This window comes from Salvia splendens, chromosome 14 (genome assembly GCF_004379255.2).
Source record: "Salvia splendens isolate huo1 chromosome 14, SspV2, whole genome shotgun sequence".
Classification (NCBI taxonomy): domain Eukaryota; kingdom Viridiplantae; phylum Streptophyta; class Magnoliopsida; order Lamiales; family Lamiaceae; genus Salvia; species Salvia splendens.
In genome coordinates this window covers 23,989,963-24,006,730 of record NC_056045.1, presented here as the reverse complement: position 1 = coordinate 24,006,730, position 16,768 = coordinate 23,989,963, and the positions used below count along the sequence as shown (strand labels likewise).

At 38.1% G+C, this 16,768-nt stretch overlaps 3 protein-coding genes across 8 annotated transcripts; 2 read left to right on the top strand and 1 right to left on the bottom strand.

Moving 5' to 3' along the window:
- Window positions 1–1,082: 1,082 nt before the first annotated feature.
- Window positions 1,083–9,202, top strand: LOC121765372 (serine/threonine-protein kinase CTR1-like). 4 transcript variants are annotated; one of them, XM_042161500.1, is made up of 17 exons: window positions 1,083–1,904; window positions 3,104–3,405; window positions 3,481–3,625; window positions 3,895–3,998; window positions 4,404–4,612; window positions 5,452–5,526; window positions 5,640–5,825; window positions 5,938–5,978; window positions 6,188–6,256; window positions 6,341–6,441; window positions 6,540–6,624; window positions 6,754–6,852; window positions 7,345–7,413; window positions 7,514–7,645; window positions 8,104–8,198; window positions 8,563–8,764; window positions 8,903–9,202. In XM_042161500.1, the coding sequence occupies exons 1-16, from the start codon at window positions 1,311–1,313 to the stop codon at window positions 8,672–8,674; spliced, it is 2,418 nt and encodes an 805-aa protein (XP_042017434.1). In that variant the 5' UTR covers window positions 1,083–1,310; the 3' UTR covers window positions 8,675–8,764; window positions 8,903–9,202. The 4 variants fall into 4 exon arrangements, with proteins under 4 accessions (XP_042017434.1, XP_042017433.1, XP_042017435.1 ...); XM_042161499.1 differs by having other exon boundaries at window positions 5,452–5,547; XM_042161501.1 differs by lacking the exons at window positions 8,563–8,764; window positions 8,903–9,202 and adding an exon at window positions 7,193–7,221 and having other exon boundaries at window positions 5,452–5,547.
- Window positions 9,203–10,225: 1,023 nt separating this feature from the next.
- LOC121764381 (p21-activated protein kinase-interacting protein 1-like) lies at window positions 10,226–10,765 on the top strand. The gene has a single exon (XM_042160415.1). It carries the CDS (start codon window positions 10,226–10,228, stop codon window positions 10,763–10,765), a length of 540 nt encoding a protein of 179 aa, XP_042016349.1.
- Window positions 10,766–12,787: 2,022 nt separating this feature from the next.
- Window positions 12,788–16,188, bottom strand: LOC121765434 (heat stress transcription factor A-3-like). Of its 3 annotated transcripts, none has more exons than XM_042161593.1 (4): window positions 15,353–16,188; window positions 13,628–14,423; window positions 13,144–13,212; window positions 12,788–12,970 (listed from the first exon to the last, which is right to left on the bottom strand). In XM_042161593.1, the coding sequence occupies exons 1-4, from the start codon at window positions 15,800–15,802 to the stop codon at window positions 12,855–12,857; spliced, it is 1,431 nt and encodes a 476-aa protein (XP_042017527.1). In that variant the 5' UTR covers window positions 15,803–16,188; the 3' UTR covers window positions 12,788–12,854. The 3 variants fall into 3 exon arrangements, with proteins under 3 accessions (XP_042017527.1, XP_042017528.1, XP_042017526.1); XM_042161594.1 differs by having other exon boundaries at window positions 12,788–12,961; XM_042161592.1 differs by lacking the exons at window positions 12,788–12,970; window positions 13,144–13,212 and having other exon boundaries at window positions 13,332–14,423; window positions 15,353–16,182.
- Between the last annotated feature and the right edge of the window lie 580 nt (window positions 16,189–16,768).

Here is a 16,768-nt window from a genome sequence, read left to right as displayed (position 1 = left end):
ACAATTGCAAGATCTATACGGTACTACAACCAATAGGACTAGAGCGACTAGTGAGTTAGATATATATTTGGAATCGCGCTCTATTTTTCAAGATGCAGGTCCTCCTACTCAACAAATTGACGTCCTTAATTGGTGGGGAACACATGACAAAGAGTTTCCGATACTATCCATCATGGCTAAGGAGATTTTCGCCGTTCCCGCTTCCACCGTCGCCGTTGAGCAAGCTTTTAGTGTCGGCGGTTGTGTCCTAGACGACAAAAGGAGCAATCTCTCCGCCAAGAACATGAAAGCCACTATGCTACTTGATGATTGGGCAAAGGCGGACATGAGAGCTCAAGAGCCGGATTTCGACTTCCGTGTAGAGAGTGATGGTGAAGAATTTTCCTCCGATGGCGATGACGAGGTCAGAAGCGAGAGCACTCAACAATAGCAATGACGGGGGGCGGTGAACGACGAGCACGGTAGGTAAGCAAGGTAAGAGAACTACGTGGGCTTTGATTCATCAATAAAATTGTGGATATGTAGGCAACTCAAATTAAATTTGAAAAGTTTAACTTTGAAAGTTTAAGTTGAGCTCAAGCCCTTTTCAAATTTTTTTTTCCCCCATTTCATGTTTTTTTTATTTAAGTTCCGAGTCCGACGACACTTGTAAATTATATTACATTGTTGTATGTTGTATACTTGTAGTTGTAGTTGTAGATGTATATGTATTGTAAATTGTAATGTATCGTTGTCCGTTACAACTTACAACTCAAACTCAATAAAATTGATATCATTTTCTCCTTATTCGTCGTATTTCTATTTGAATTATACATTGTCTTGTTCCAATTTGTTGTATAAATCCAAATTTCAATTTTAAAAAAAAATAATCGAACCGCGAAACCGTCGGTTCCGAACCGGAACCGCCTAAACTGCCGGAAAAACTGGCGGTTCCGAACCGGAACCGGAACCGTGAAATAGCCTCACGGTCCGGTTCCGCATTCGACCAAACCGGAACCGGCGGTTCCGAACCGTGGGCAACACTACAAACATGTACTTTCATGATAAATGCATGATAAATTATCAACCCAGGATTACCAAACTATGCCTTGGTGCAGTGTAGGTTGAAAATTGACCGGGAAGAAGAATAATAGGATTACGCCATTTAACTGAAACATCCCACCTTCCGACAATCGCAAGCGGAAAGTAGGAGACAAAGAGAGATACAAACAAAATCTTCACCAGAAAGCCAACAAACGAAGAAATTAAAACCATGGCGCTGCGTCAAATTCAATGAATTCCGATCTCTTGCATTTACTGCCTCAATTCCAATGGAATTACCCGGCCGACGATCCAATTACACTTTGCTGAGCCAAATTCCCGACGACCCGCCCTACCGCCCCAAATACTCCGCCGCCGCCGCACCGCCGCAGCCCTGCTATTACGAATCGCACTCCGGAGACAAGAGCAAGCTCGGAGGAGCCACCGCCTACGACTGCGACGCGATCGATCAGCGGATGGTTTCGCAGCAGCAGAGCCGGATCGGACCGACGTCGTTTGCAAGCTCTTTCGGGTTGCAGAGGCAATCGAGTGGGAGCAGCTTCGGTGAGAGCTCCGTATCGGGGGACTACTTCCCGCCGGCCTCCCTCTCGAATCCGGATGGGGTTTTTAGTCATTTCAGCGACGGCGGCAGCGAACTCAGGGCTAAGGCAGAAGAAGCGTCGGCTAGGGGCGCCGGGAGCTCGTCGTCGCGTAAGAGCTGGGCGCAGCAGACGGAGGAGAGCTACCAGTTGCAGCTGGCCTTGGCTCTCCGACTCTCCTCAGAAGCTACCTGTGCTGATGACCCTAATTTGTTGGATCCGGCGCCGAATGAATCTGCTTGCCGCCCTTCTTCTTCAGCTGAGGCCATTTCTCATCGATTCTGGGTAATGTGAACGATACTTAATAGCCCTAGGGTTAAAACATCATGTTCGTATAGTTAGACAGTGAAAGATAAATTGGGCAGTGACAATTGTTGGAACCAACCAAGACCTAATTCTTATAGTTTGAAACATTATTGAGTAACTTAGTACACTTCTTTATGAGGGATATTAGTGGGTGGCAAGTGACTGCGGGGCTGCTATTGCATTTATACAAGTCCTCGTTCATGACATTTACTTATTTTAGATTCTGGACTGTCAAAGTTTGGTGTGTTTATTTGCACGTACAACTCGAGTACTCACCTGCTTCTTGCATGTCTCTATGTCAAGGATTCAATTTTCAAGATTCAAGTATTTGTGAAAAAGGATACCCCGTAGATAGCTGGTCTAACCTTCTGGAGATGTTAATATTGTATCAGAACCAGAATCTTTTTGTCGTTAGATTTATGAAGACGAACTGCAATATAATATCCCAAGTGTATTTTGCTAGTTGTCTTTTTAGTGTCTGTTCTAATCTTTTCTGATCCGTATCTTTGTAAACTGAAAATAAGAGTTTGGTGTATTCCCCTTCATGTCCAACCAAGACACTAGCATCTACATTAACGCAGTATATGGCAATTAACTAAATGGGATGTCGATTGACGCCAGCAAATAAGATCTTGTTATAATGACGTCTGATATCTATGATAGAAAGTGTTTCCGTCGTTAGTAAATACAATTACAGCATGTGTACCCAAACCGCAGCATAATAAATCCAAAATTGAGCCTGACAGTTCCGTATTTTGTCTTATCTTAGTTGGTAACTTATGTCGCTTACTATATTCATTGAAATAAGTGATTTCTGTATAAGGTGAAGTTGCTCTGGCTTCCAGGTATTTAATCTTTAGTAAGGACCATATCGTCTTTTTTTATTCGGAATCATTTGGAACTGTTCTGTGATGTAGTTGGTAGTCATCGTCATTATTGTTGATGATACTTAATCAACTGATTTGAGAATTATGTAAACGTAATATGGAGAATGGCTATCTAGGTTAAAGACTGCATAAAGAAACAGGGATATCCGCAGGGCTTGAATAATATTCACACGGCACATATTTGTGGGTTTACTTTAATGTAATATGAATATGATATGATGAGTAAAATAAATTGTGCATCATATTTCTACTTTATTGGGATATCCAAATTCATATATTTGTTTTCTTCAGGTAAATGGCTGTTTATCATACTCTGACAAAATACCTGATGGGTTTTACTCCATTCACGGGATGGTACCATATGTCTGGGCTGTATGCTCTGATCTTCAGGAAAGTGGCCGAATTCCATCTCTTGAATCAATGAAGGCCGTTGATCCTGCCACTATGTCTTCTGTCGAAGTAATTGTAGTTGATAGACATGGTGATCCTAGCTTGAGAGAGTTGCAAAACCAGGTTCATACCGTATCATCTAGTAGCATTACAACTAAGGAAGTTGTTGACCAGCTTGCAAAGATAGTTTGCAATCGTATGGGGTGAGCACTTGAAGTTCCTACTGAAGCTTTCCAGCAAATTGATTTGTGTTGTAATTATGTTTTCTTTTCTCTAAGGCATGCAGCTTCTAATGGGGAAGACGACTTAAATCAGATATGGAAACATCATAGTGATAACTTGAAAGATTGTTTGGGGTCTGTTGTTCTACCTATTGGCAGTGTGTCTGTCGGCCTCTGCAAGCACAGATCCTTGTTATTCAAAGTATGCTCTCTACAAGTTGAAGTTACTTGTTATCGTTTCCTTTCAAAATTAACTCTTTCTTAGTTCTAACAGACCTGTATTTGACCTAGATACCCTATATACAGAGTTGTTATCTCGGCTATGTCCTAAGAGAATGTCCACAGTTCTTTGCTTTAAAAAATATTAGTAGTAAAACTGAATCCAGAGAAGACAAAATTGACAGTGAAGATGTCTCTTGGAAATAGTTTTCCATGGCACCTCATCTATTATTAATATTATTATTTTGGCAGGTTTTAGCCGACGTTATTGGATTACCTTGTCGGATTGCGAAAGGATGTAAATTTTGTAATCGAGAAGATGGTTCCTCATGTCTGGTTCGATTTGAGCTAGACAGGTATTTCTTACTCCTTTATGCATAGCATTCATTTAGTCCAGCTGTAACTTCCCAAGTTTATATAAAAAACTGAAGTTTCACATTCCAGAGGCTTATAAAAGATCTTTAGAATTAATTTCATATTGGTGCTGAATATGAGCGAACTGTTTGAGTACAGCTGCTCTGTTTTGTTCATAAACTAATGGTAATTCCTAGATAGTGATGTCACCTCTAAGTACGCTCTTACTTTATTGGTTATTGCCGTTCTGTCAGTTGAGGGAAATTTGACAAATGGACTCTCCACGTGTCGTGTCTGAACATCCTAATGATATAAAGACTAATTTACTGGCATGTTGTGTTGGTGCTGTTACTAAAATTCATTTCAGGTGTATGGTTGCTCATTTTCTTAATCATGTTTCAAATCAGGGAATATCTTATTGATCTGATTGAGAAACCAGGATGCTTATGTGAACCCGATTCTATGTCAAATGGTCCATCTACAATCTCCATTTCTTCTCCATTGCGTTATCCGCAATCCAAGAAGGTGGAGCCTACAATTGACTTCAGGCTGCTGGCGAAACAGTACTTTTTGGAATATCAATCGCTTAACCAAATATTTGATGAATCATTAGCAGGTGATTTTCTATAAAATTGACCCTTCCTGTGTTTGCTTTATCTTTTGGCAAGTCTCACTAGCCTTCCCTTGGCTATATGCCTATGTCACTACCTTTTCAACTTTCTCAAGTATACTAGCATTGCTCGTGCATCACATAATCACATGTAATACTAATTTTTACCCTCTGGTTGTGTACTGTTTATTCATTTTTCTTAATATTTCTAACAAATTTAATCCTGACGTCAATAATGTTATTAATACAGTAAGCAGGATCTCAACAATAAAATAATCTGATTACAAACTATAAAAAACTATCACCTGAATTTATTAGGTGGTAACTTCTGAAAATTTAGGTGGTAGATATTACTGAATAGTACTCCCTCCGTCCACAAAAAATAGGGCACTTTCATTTTCTGCACTCGTTTTGAAAAAATGATAATAAATAGTTAAAGTGAAGAGAAAGAAAAGTACGAGAGAGAATAATATAGACAAGAGACTTCTCTACATTATTCTCTCTTGTACTTTACTTCTCTCCACTTTAACTATTTATTATCATTTTTGCAAAACGAGTGCAAAGAATGAAAGTGCCCTATTTTTCATGGACGGAGGGAGTAGTATTTATTAAATCCTGCTTCGTGTAGAGCAGCATTTATTCTTTACTGTTCTGTGTTGATGACACGTGATTTGGCACTTAGTTGCTTAATTGGTGTAATTTGATTTTATTGGTCAGTTTTATGGGTTTAGTGTCTTTAGCCCTTGAGTATTGAAGAGTTCCTTCTTTTAAATTCTTTTTTCTTTTCCTCTTCCTTGTTTCCTTTTTTGGGTGGGTGGTGATAGCTGAACCTGTTACTGATGCAGGTGCTGGTGATTCCATATACCCTAGACAATCAGATAAGAATAAAGATGACAGTACGGGCACTCCTCCGAGCTCAAGTAAGGAGGAGGAAGTTTCTTGTATGCCGCTTTACAAACTCTTGGATGCATGTTCTAAACTACAACCGTTGCTTTCCCAAATATCTAATGCTCAGCATGCTTTAAACTCTCAGGTAAAGTAAAAGGCTCAACTCCTTTAAAGCCTCCCCCTCCAGTCCGGCATAAAGTTGTGCCAGGTCCCAGAGGAAATGGAGGAAATATGTTATTTCAAACTAAATCAAGTGCTGACCTAGCCTTTGATATTGAAGAGCTGAAGATTCACTGGGATGATCTAGTTATAAAGGACAGGATCGGGGCAGGTACTTATGTCTTGTGGTTGTAAAAATATATTCTTAATCATATTTTGGGAACTGGAGAACACGGCACTCTTGTATTCTTCTTAATTATTTGCCCAATGATTTTCATCTACAGGTTCTTTTGGTACAGTTCTTCGTGCTGAATGGAATGATTCGGTATGATATCCATCCTTCTAATCTTTAAAAAGACCTTGCATGTTAATGTTGTTGTGACTTGAGCTGGTCCCACTTGTTAAATTGAAAGTATGATTCTATTTCCCGTGCTTCTGTGAAGTGTAATTTCTGAGTATCTTATTTTTCCCTAAATAATATATTCAGTATTTTATATTAAGAGTTTTTATCTCACAAGAGATTGTATCTTCCAGGATGTAGCCGTCAAGATTCTTATGGAACAAGATTTTCATGCAGAAAGGTTCAAGGAATTTTTACGAGAGGTACATGCCAATTCTTTCTAATCTTTGCTTCAACCTGCCTTGTTTGTGCAATATGATGTTATCTTGATCTTTTCACTGGGGCAGGTGGCAATCATGAAAAGATTGCGCCATCCAAATATAGTGCTCCTTATGGGAACTGTGACGGAGCCACCAAACTTGTCAATAGTAACAGAATATTTATCCAGGTATTTGTTTTTCATTTGAATTTCAGATGTTAATACTTTAGTTATCATAGATCACTTTCAGTATTCTTAACTGTTTATGCATTTGTCTTTCTCTCCAGAGGTAGCCTGTATAGGCTATTGCATAAACATGGTGCAAGAGAGGTGTTGGATGAGAGACGTCGGTTGAGTATGGCTTATGATGTGGTGCGTTTCAATTTGCTTTGTTAGGATTGTAGCAGCTCCTTGTTAAAATCAAGTCCCATGTCAGCCCCGTTCCCATCTTTTCAGTTTAAAACTTTTGGAGATTTGACTAGTGATAATTTTCTCCTACAGGCAAAGGGGATGAATTATCTTCACAAACACAACCCTCCAATTGTTCATAGAGACTTGAAATCTCCTAATCTTTTAGTTGACATAAAGTATACTGTTAAGGTATGAAAATGGGCTATCTAAAGGATGGATACTTCTGCATGATATAAAGCTGAGTTGGTTGATAGGCATGTTATGGATATGATCCAATACTAACTATGATGTACTATTGTTTGTGACTTCATTACTGTTTCTAATGATAAGTGATACTTATATGAAGCTTTCAGACTATTATGGGCATGTTTCCTGGTATGTGAAAATATTGTTTTAACATGGTTATACATTAATCTAAGTATCTGACCTGTGTATTTTTCTGGAATAGAAGCTAAGATTTCTTCTTAACCTTGAAACATGAACTCCCTGTAATAGCCTCCATGTGATTGATGTGTGATGCATGTCACAGATCGCCGTATTCTTGAAGCAAGTAGGAATGTACGTTATAACTCAATGTGTCCTCCTTCATACAGGATTGCCCTCTGCCAACCAATCTTGTTTACCCTTTTAAGTTATTTCATTTATTTGCATGGAATCTCACCTATAAAATATCTGCATCAGGTATGTGATTTTGGTCTCTCCCGTTTCAAAGCAAACACGTTTCTTTCTTCCAAGTCAGCTGCTGGAACTGTAAGTTTGCTGCAATTTTGCAACGATCTGATGCCTTGAACTTTTTCTTGTTTGGAGAGTTCTCATCAATTAATACGAAATTAATTTTAATTACTGATAGCCTGAGTGGATGGCACCTGAAGTTCTCCGTGATGAACCATCAAATGAAAAATCAGATATATACAGTTTTGGTGTGATTCTGTGGGAGCTGGCAACCTTGCAGCAACCATGGGGCAACTTGAATCCTGCACAGGTTGGTGAACTTGCTTTGAAAGGCATAAATAATTGTGGTCAAGTCCATTTTTATGCTGGTTGCTAGATACTAACAAATTCACTGTTTTCCAAAATATACCTTGACCTACTGTTGTAAGTGGAAAAAGTTGATTGAATGGTTTTTAGTTACTCATACTTTGGAATAATGCATACTGTAAGTGGTACTAGCTGTTATATCCACAGTGACATAATGTTCTATTTAAGTTATAACTGGAAGAGGTCTCTAGTGGCAAGATTATTAATGATAAGGTTTTTAAGTTAATTACAAGTCGGCAGGTGATGTGTGGCTGCCATTCTACATGGAAAATCTAAATAATGCATCCACTAAGTCCCTCAATGTTGTTGAGAGAGTCGTGTTGCTTCTTTTCTTGCTGTTATCGTTCTTAGCATTCGGTTTGAGCCCAAGTAAAAATTTTAACTTCTCTTTTTGTCATCAAGGTTGTAGCAGCAGTTGGTTTTAAGGGAAAGAGGCTTGAAATTCCTGAGGGTCTGAATCCTCAAGTAGCAGACATAATTGTAGCCTGCTGGGCCAAGTGAGTATGCTATCTTGTTTGATTTGATGTTTGGAATGTACAAGTTCATTTTAGTAGCTAAATTGCAGAAGTTACTAGGTTTGGGCAGATGCAAACCGGAGAAACTGCATGGAAAAATGAATTCTCTTTCCTAGGATGCATGTTAGACATCACATACACAAGCACGCCATCACATACACATAGACATTCCATAATGTCACCTAAAGTTGAGAAAAGTATGAGAAAAGAAAGTGATCCACATAAATGGTTAGTTTTGTAACTGTAATGGAAGAGTCGCTGGACTGAGTATATTTATCATCTCCAAAAGTAGACTAGTTCCCAGCTGAACATACCACTCATACTGACCGTATCATTATAACTGCAGCGAGCCCTGGAAACGGCCCTCGTTTTCCAGTATAATGGAATCTTTGGCACCACTAATTAAGTCTCCATCAAGAATCAAACCAGCTGGCCGTGCTGAACTACAACTAATTTGAAGATTTTTGGACATCAGTAAAAGCTCACAACTTTTCTGCATGGATTCTCTGATCACTTTCTAGCATGAAGGCTGATGCCTGGATTGCAAGGTTGTTTATCTTGAAAACTATCGACTTATTGAAATCTTTTCTCCGCACTAGTAGTCTAGTGTAACTTCCTGCTGGGTTGGTTTTGAAGCTGCGGAAAATTCTCTGATTGAACTTCGTGTCTCTTTATTCTTGTTTCAGGTGTTCTTGTGTACATAAAAGCTAGTTGAAATTATTGATGAACTGACATTTTTGCGAAAGTTGAAGAAGGTGTGATCATTCTTAAGGTATTCTGAGAATCTGCAAGTCCTTTCTTTTACTAGGCATTTAAAAGAGACTGTTTAGCTCTTGCATCATCAATTGAAGCCAGAAACAGAAGCGTGTTCATATAATTATATTTAGCGATATTGTCTTATAGAGGCATGTTTTCCAAATAACTGTTCTACAGAAAACCCCCAATTCACATGCAATTCTCAATTTTGTGTGCAGCTTTTCGATATAGTATATGTTAAATTAGGGTATCACCTGAAAAGTTACAACGTCGATGTTAATGCAATAATAAGTGTACATATGTTACATTAGTTTGTATGTTTTGTAATTTTATTGCAAAAACATGAAAGAGTATAAAGAACGACCGACAACTCAAGTAAATTTTGATTAGAGTGTGGAAATACCATATCAATTTTGTTGAGCTTTCGTTTCATTGTATCTGTTTGGATTTATAATACACTTGTGGGTAAATGATCAATTAAGTATTTCTCCTATCTACCTATTGTTTCATTTTAGAAATAAAATGTCTAAGAGAAAAAATTGTGGTGAACATGATATCGCTATGTATTAAATGGTAATTATCGAAATGGTGAACATTTTTTAGGTAAACACTCTCTAAACATAAAATAAAATTGACCATTTACCTTGAACTTGTTAATGCAGTTATCCTCAAGTTCATAGTGTAATTAGCAAATCTCCACTAGATTTATTAATTAGAACAAAGTATCATAGGTACCAACCCAGTTCACCGATGTAGTAACAGAACAGAAGAAAGACAAGTTACAGGATTTATTAAAAACTTTTGCAATTGAACAATGAATTTCTGAATCATCTATAATCCGGTGTTGCTACTCTATAATCTGTAATCTGTATAGAGGCACTTGCCGTACAAGGGCGGCTAATTTTTAAATTATTTAATTAATTGAATGAATTCATTGCTAATCTTTGTTTAGCTAATTATTAATATTGATTATAGATTATCAGATCTTACTTATTTTGACCATAATCCTGATCTAATTAACTCACTAGTCTATCGATATCTAAAGGGACAGTTTTTGGAGTCTATGTGGCACACATTTGAGCGGGAAATGTATCTATTGGGCAAAAAAAGGTAAATATTATTGGATAAAAATTAGCCCAATGAAATGTAGAAAAAAATGGCTTCTATGAGAAGTTTAAGACATTTATAAACTGAATCGTTCACTAACCCTGGCCCTCATTCTCTCTCTTTCTCTCAACTGGTTTTCTCCAAAGATGAGTTTGGTGGCAGGGTCATACGAGCGTTTCATTTGGGGCTACAAACTGAACCGTTCACTAACCCTAACCTCACTCTTCTCCTTCCCCTCCAACCTCTCCACCATCAAAACCGTCGCCGTCGGCGGCACCGTCGCGGTCTCAGGCGGCAACGACGACTGCGTCAAAATCTACGACCTTGCCTCCTCTTCCGAGGTAGGATCCTTCCACCAATCCGCCTCCGTCACATCCGTCGCCTTCTACTCCCCACCTTCCCTCTCCTCCCTCCCGCGGAACCTCCTCGCAGCCGACGCCAATGGCTCGGTCTCCATCTATGACGCCGACCCCTTCATGCTGCTCAAATCCGTCAAAATTCACAAAAAAACGATCAATTCGATGTCCGTGCATCCCTCGGGTAAGATAGCGCTGACCGTCGGCCACGACCAGTGCATGGCGCTGGTCAATTTGGTGCGAGGAAGACGGAGCTTCTACTGCAAGATCGGCAAAGAAGCGTCGCTTGTGCAATTCGATGAAAGCGGCACTGAAAGGGGTCGTCGCTGACGGCAGCGCTGGGTTTGAAGTGTGGTTTTATGTGGTGGCGGAGGGCCGCGAGGCTGGAGGGAAGCGGGCGGAGAGGCAGCGCAGGCGAGACAGAAGAGCGGAGATGATATCCGCCGGGGTGAGAGGAAGGGACGAACAGAGAGGAGAAAGAGAGATGGAGGTTGAACATTTGTATAGGGTTTGTAGGATTAATTATTAATGTACATATTATTTGGGCTTTAGTTTAGCCTTTTTAGGTATAAAGTGGGTTTAGTGGGTTGGATCTAATGGAGGATTTTAGAATTTTTATTTAAATATTTTAATACTATAAAGTTTATCGAATAAATTATGAAATTATATGAAATTATAAATATTTAAAATTAAATCTAATTTATAAAGTTTGTATGAATTCTTATAATATAAAGTATAGTATAAATTTTAAGTGATGAACTGTTATCACTTATTTTAAGTAATAATTAACTTTTTATATGTATACATGGTGGAAATAAACATATATATAATATAATGTATATAGTATTATGTATTAAAATAATAATGATGAGGAAAATCGAAATCCTTTATTTCAATACTTATTTTCATATTATTACCAAGCTAAATGACAACACAAATATATAATCCTTTGTCTCATCCTATATTTACTTATAATATAAAGTGTAGTATAAATTTTAAGTGAACTGTTATCACTTATTTTTAGTGATAATTAACTTTTTATATGTATACATGGTGGAAATAAAAAATTATTTTTTTTCGTATACAAAATTTGCATTTAATCTTTGGTCATGCATATCAAGTTATTCCATGGTCTGAAATTAAACATAAGAAAGTAAGTAGTCAGCTAAGATGTGATTATTGGATGATCTCATTTTTTTTTATCTTGGCTTCTCAAGGAAATTTTTTGCTGAATAATTTGAAGTCGTTTGGTATTCCTAATCATGCATAGCTTTTGAAGGTTGGTTTTCATGTTTTGTTGATAAGGAACATTGATCATTCTAATGAGTTGTGTAATGGAACTCTGTTGATAATCACACGTTTTGGTAATCATGTTTTCGAGGCGAAAGTTTTGATTGGTCATAACGCTGGTGAAAAAGTTTTGATTCCTATAATTTCTTTAACTTCTGATCCAAAATTGTCATTCAAGTTTTACGAACTGTCAATTCCCTTTGACTATTGTCTCATGAGTGATTTAATTTGAAATATTTTAGTACGCAACCGTTGTGATTAAAGACATTAAGGTTACTATTGTTAATATTTTAATTATAATATCCGTGTTCCAAATTATTCATCATTTTGTATTACCATTTGCATTATGGGTATATAAAGAGGATAATATGGAAGCGATTGATAATTTTTTTTATGTCAACGTATAGATAGAAATATTTAAGTGTGCAAACGTGATTATAAGAATTTTGTTTAATGCTACATAAGATTACGTAAATATATATTTCCACATGCATAGAATTTATTTTTTGAATACATATGTTTTGTTGATTAAAATTAATGAACTATTTATTTATTTAAATTATATGATTTTTTCATCTCCTATCCTCATTTGCACATATATTTTCTTTTATTTATATATCTTATTCTAACTAACCCACTATTTATCATTAATCGTGTATCTCATGTTTGTCATTTGTTTTATTTTATTTTACTCCACTCATATCATAAATTAATATTGCATAAAATCGTTTGCCAAACATAAATATTACATTTCTCTTTTTATTACTGTTTATAATATTTTTAATCCTTTATAATGTTATGAATACTTATTATAATTAATACATTTTTTTAATCATAAATATTATTAATTCTCTTTATCCTCTTTTTTTTTCTTATCTTAAAATTTAACTTCATTATTTAAAAATCTTATGCCCCGTGCATAGCACGGGTGATAACACTAGTTAAAATTAATCAAGAGTTGCCGAAGATAGCTTCATAAAATAATACTACTACTCACTAGTATAGTTTATATTTCAACACACTATACAATGGAATTCAAAATGTTGCATGACCAAACCTTCATAATCAATAAATCAATTTCACATTCTTCAACATACCAACGAAAATACATGCGTCAATTAAACATGATTCAACATCGTGTAAACACAATGTACACGAAAATACATGCGTAAATGGATAATTGATCCCCTGTTTTCTGCTTTGGACTTCTCCTCTCCACGTTTGGTTGCCTCAATACTGCAGATTCTGTTCACAGCTTATCTACGTGCATTTTTATACTCGAAACGCAACAAGGGCAAATCAACGTATTCAATCCATCAAAGCATGTATATATATGATCGAGTGATATATAGGGAAGAATAAAGAAATGCAATCAAATACTGACAGATGAAGATGAAAACACTTCAAAATTTGCTCACCTTCGGTAAAGAGTGTTGCAGCAGCATCTTCTCGTGCCCTCTCGTGTGTGCTTGCCCGTGCGCCCACAGCTTAAAACAGAGGTGCATTAGTAGGATTATGCAAAAGCTCATAACTGTTGCATAACATGAGACAAAAAAATTTGAAACAACAATGAATATGGGAAAATGATTGAGGCCCAATGATCAAATGCTAAAAAGAGTAGTCTATAATAATGATGATATTATTTTATGGTCCATCAAATGAATTTAACTATACTGTGAAGAAGGATCCAAGAGAGATCTCATGGATGCAACTTCTTAGAATAATCATCTCTATTTTGTTGGCCTTCGTTATCTAACTCACTAAAAGGGGAGTCTTGGTTCAACCACTTGTCAATTCCCGAACTTCCTGCTCTCTGCAGTGAACCTATGTTCCAAACATCTGATATTTCTGGTGTGCCGTAACTGCTAACATTACCCCACAACTCAGTGGAACTAGACATACCGGCACTTGCTCCAAATCCCGTGCTCCAAAGACCCTCCTCAACGGCCATAGACTGAGTTTCTGCACTTGAGAATTCAGGAATCTTCTTCTCCTCCACAAAGTCCTCTGGAAACGACATGAAATATTCGGGACCTGCAACAACACCCTTGCCTTTAAAAACTGCTTCGCTGGGCTCTGGGTCACTGAGGAATTCATCCATCCTTGCGTATTCACTTAGTGAAGTATCGTCAATTCCAAATGGCACGTCTCCCATTATACCTTGCAAGGGAGGACAGGGAAGTTGTTTGGGCATGAAAGGATTGCCAAGCTCATCTTGGCAGCTCACAATCTGTTGTTTGGGGGATGAATCAGACGTACCAGACTCGTGCACTTGATGTTTCACAAATTTCCTCGCTGTCCTTGGGGAGGCGAGGCTTTTTTGTTGCCTCATCTGCTGAAAGCGAGTTAGAAAAGCTGGGTTCTGAAAGATCTTTCCTAAGAATGAGACCATCTGTTTCTGCCTTTTCTCTGCTGTCTGGAGCTTCTCGTTAACCATTTCCATATGCTTAACTGTACCACGCTGCTGATGCTGCAATTCGACCACCTCCTGCATCATCGAATGCCTCTCTTTCCTCAGACGTTCCATTTCACCTCCCAATTCAACTTTGCCTGCCTCATCAGACAATCCAGAGGAGCTTCCAGTATGCTGAGGATGTAGCGATTTGCGCCTTTGGATATTTTTCAACAGATGCCTCTGCCCTCTCAAGAATCCCTCATTTGCAAACTCCCACTTATCTGCATCAATTTTGCGAAATCCCTGCGCAACGTAAACAAAAAATTACACACCTGAAACCCATTCCCAATAACCACAAGAACAGCTTAAATATGCACAAAACATATGCATAGGTCCAACGTCCATACACCATCTGCATCATGATACATGTAATGAGATCAGTACAAGTTATATCCACACATGATTTCATGCAAATAATACATCCACTATCCCAAGTAAATGTTGCACAAAAATCTTATCTTCTACCTGTGACGAGATGGGCATTCCAGTTCCTCTACTCATTTGGAGGAGGAGGTAGAGCATAATGTGAAGTATTGTTAGTTTACAATATGATTCGACACCAAGGTTCAATCATTTACAGCAGCTGTTAAAGTCTCAATATATAATATTCATCCAAGGAAAACAGAGACACAAGTTGTGAAAGGTTTTGGTATTATTATACAAAAGTCTTTGATTTCCATTACAGATTATCACCACAAGAAGGCTCCTTCTTGAATCCAGCAATATATAATGGCAGAAATAATATAAACACATACATATATGCACAGATATCCCTGAAATTAAGTTATACTATATATGAGCAAAATCCACCATTGATCATTCCAATGCAGGGGCAAGGTCCAAAGAACACAGCAACCACTGCACATGAAGAGAGAATATCATCCAGCTCAAGATATCAACATCAAGAATTAGGAATACAAATTGTCTCCGAATTATATAAATCTCAGTACAAATTATATCTGATTACAAAAAGTCCTTGTTGTGGAATGTAGCTATATAGTACAATTTTCCAGAAACATCAAAACAGAAAGAGAGAAAAAAAATACATAAAGAAGAAGAAAGAAGCAGGAATTACATAGAAAATTTTGCATAAACAGACATAATCAGCTAAAAGAAAGCAAGCGCAAATAGAGACCAACAGCATCCGAGACAGAAATGAAATCAATACCCACATATGTATTGAGCTGACGCACAAAACTGGAGAAATTATTGTGCTTGAAATTTCTTGGTAAGACCATCCTCGCAAATTCAACAGGATCCCACACCACAAAGCTATCGCCTCTTGCACCCCAAGCAATGATCTTATCCAACGAAGGATCATCCACCAAATCAAACGTCTTGCTCAGAAAAGGCGGAATTGGAGTTTCATACAGAGACTCCAACGGCTGAGGGGCGATGTCCGGTTTGGACTCAAATTGGGCCTCAAACGAGTCGAAGTTCATGAAAGGAGAGAACGGCGGCGGCTCTACAGACAGAGACTCTGTCGAGAAAGGAAATGACGGCGGATTTGGGAAAACCGCCGTAACAGGTGGTGGCGGTTCGTCACCGGAAGTAAAACAGGGCATTGGAAGAGTGCTAGTGCTAGTGCGAGGGCGAGGGCGAGGGCTGTCATCAGGGTTCATTACGGTTTTGGCTCAAATGGGAAGATTTTTGAAGCGGGGGTAAAAATATCGGAAGGCGGAAAAATGGTCGGCAAAAATGTGGGTGGGGCTGAGGTATATATAGGTATTGCCAACCGAAACCCATCCGCAGACAAAATCGAAATAAAGAAAAGAAAAAGGGGAGAGAAAAAATCAGGAATTTTTGCATAAGGCGGTGGAGCTACGCGGTTTCGTCTCATTTTCCAGTTCTTGTGTGTGTAAATCGCACTTTCGAGCACAAAAATTTGCAATAGAGTAAAGATACCAAGTGTGGGGTCGAGGAAGACAAGATATTTTGTGGGAATTTGGATCTTGGCTTCTTTCTTTTTAAACTGGACTGTTGAAGGTTTGAATTTCGTAGGCGGCGTCACCTGAGATGAAGGTTTGGGATTTTGTGCTGTCTCGACCAATCACATTTTAGTCAGAATTGGGGAAAAATAAAAAATCTCTTCTTCTTTTTTTTAGGATTTTTTTCTGGTGCAGGTTTAAACTTCCAGATTAAGTAATGTAACTGTGGTGTGACTGGTGCGTGTGGGAATTCCGCTAATGGTCCCAATCCACACGTGCTATATTGGACATGGCTTAAAGAGAGTGCGATCTTACCGCCACTTCGAGCATCTCCAATAATAGGCTAGCGGACCGGCTAGTCGATTCCGGCGCTGGCCGGTCGCTAGCCGAACTATTGTAGGCGGCGAGCGGCAAAACGGCTAGCCGATCGGCGAGCTCTAGCCGAATCGCGGGCTCTTGCCGATCCGCTAGCCGCCATTGTAGGCTCGGAATCGGCTAGCCGATTTAGTTTTTTTTTTTATTTTTTTTATAATTTACTTTTTTACATTTAAATAAAATTATTGCATTTTCTCGTACCTGTGTCGTAAATTTAATTTCATATTTGCGTGATTGTAATTTTTAATTTTGTAATTCCGTAATTCGTGTGTGGAAGAAGAGTTT

Excerpts from the sequence above, each read along its gene's own strand:
- LOC121765372 (XM_042161499.1), top strand. The coding sequence starts at position 1,311 with ATGGAATTACCCGGCCGACGATCCAATTACACTTTGCTGAGCCAAATT. Across the intron at positions 1,905-3,103 it reads CCATTTCTCATCGATTCTGG|GTAAATGGCTGTTTATCATA; the intron begins GTAATGTGAACG and ends TGTTTTCTTCAG. Across the intron at positions 3,626-3,894 it reads ACAGATCCTTGTTATTCAAA|GTTTTAGCCGACGTTATTGG; the intron begins GTATGCTCTCTA and ends TTATTTTGGCAG.
- LOC121764381 (XM_042160415.1), top strand. The coding sequence starts at position 10,226 with ATGAGTTTGGTGGCAGGGTCATACGAGCGTTTCATTTGGGGCTACAAA.
- LOC121765434 (XM_042161592.1), bottom strand. The coding sequence starts at position 15,802 with ATGAACCCTGATGACAGCCCTCGCCCTCGCCCTCGCACTAGCACTAGC. Across the intron at positions 14,424-15,352 it reads TGCGTCAGCTCAATACATAT|GGATTTCGCAAAATTGATGC; the intron begins GTGGGTATTGAT and ends TACGTTGCGCAG.